Source organism: Arachis ipaensis, chromosome B04 (genome assembly GCF_000816755.2).
Source record: "Arachis ipaensis cultivar K30076 chromosome B04, Araip1.1, whole genome shotgun sequence".
Classification (NCBI taxonomy): Eukaryota; Viridiplantae; Streptophyta; class Magnoliopsida; order Fabales; family Fabaceae; genus Arachis; species Arachis ipaensis.
In genome coordinates, this window is record NC_029788.2 from 114,070,457 (window position 1) to 114,071,786 (window position 1,330).

Sequence of the window (1,330 nt, forward strand, 5' to 3'; positions counted from 1 at the left end):
ACCACGTTAACTTTATCTTTCCCTCCTATTATTCTCTCTTCGTCTAATTATTTATTAGTGTTTATGTTTGTTAATGTTTCAATTTTGGGACCTAACAATTCTCTGTTGTGGCCAGTGAGTGAGAATGGAATTTATAGAGAAACTTGACATAGATAAAGGAGTGAAAAAGATGGGAGTATGGAGATATTTTGAAGCAAGAGAATGAACAAAAAGTAGGAAATTACTTGGTGACATATAGCGAGTCAGTTGGTGGATGAGTGGGAGCAGGATGGAGAAAACAGAAACTGGATTTTGAAGCCAGTGCTGATCCTTGTGACACAAGACATCATGCCTTAGGCTGTGCTTGGGCAAGTTTTGGGACAAAATAAAAGATTGAAGTTTAATAGGAACTTTAATATCACTTTAGAATATGAAGCTTAAGTAATGCAAAGTATTGTAGTAGTGTAGTACTAGTTTGCCAAGTGAAGCTTTTAAGTGTATAATGATCAACATATTTTCTATGATCTACCATTTTTATCTGATATCTTTCTATAAATTTTTCTTTTGAAGAACAATACTGGCAAGCCAAAATCAGTTAAATATGCGATGCATTGCTGTTCCACTTCTTAATTCTGTTTGTTCTTTGGAATTGACATAGATGGAGGTTTAATATTCTGAAATTTATCCAAGTGAGATTATCACTTACAATTTAGTTCATACTTGATGTAAAGTCATCTACCAATTTGTTAGATGTACCAAGGAGCCTTTTAATGAACCATTAGCATAATAATGCATACCCTTTTGCTATATTTTCTGATTGAAAAAGATCAGAATTGGACTGCTTCCTTATCATTGGAATCCTTGATATCTTCTTTACTTGATGTTTTTTTATGACGTGTGGTAGGTCTGGGAGATTGTGTATGCAAAGGATGGATCTGCCAAAGAAGTTGCAAATGTTATGCAGCTCAAGGGGCATAAGGTATAATATATATAGTTTCGGGTGATTTACTGATTTCACATTTATATCAAGCTCCCATTTATATCTGCTGGCCAAAAAATTTTTAGATTATATATATCATTAGGTGATTCATTTTTCCATTATCAAAGAGGTATATTATATGTTAATTTTCATATATTTTGATGGATTACTTTTATTTTGGATTTGGTATTCTCAATGATTTTGTTTATTCCTTTTGTGTCAGAGTGCAGTAACTTGGTTATGCTTTTCCCCAAACTCCGAGCAAATAATCACAGCATCAAAGGATGGATCAATGAGAATATGGAATATCAATGGTAAGCAAAATTTGAGAGTTGATTATTTTCCACTTGTCAAATTTGCTTTAGTTTTCCT

At 32.8% G+C, this 1,330-nt stretch overlaps 1 protein-coding gene across 1 annotated transcript in view; it reads left to right on the top strand.

Annotated features, from left to right (window-relative positions):
* LOC107639763 (transducin beta-like protein 2) overlaps window positions 1-1,330 on the top strand; it is a 6,531-nt gene that overhangs the window by 3,329 nt on the left and 1,872 nt on the right. The window contains exons 6-7 of the mRNA XM_016343362.2: window positions 884-958; window positions 1,182-1,272. Coding sequence (XP_016198848.1) covers window positions 884-958; window positions 1,182-1,272 — 166 coding nt within the window. The remainder of the gene's footprint in view (window positions 1-883; window positions 959-1,181; window positions 1,273-1,330) is intronic.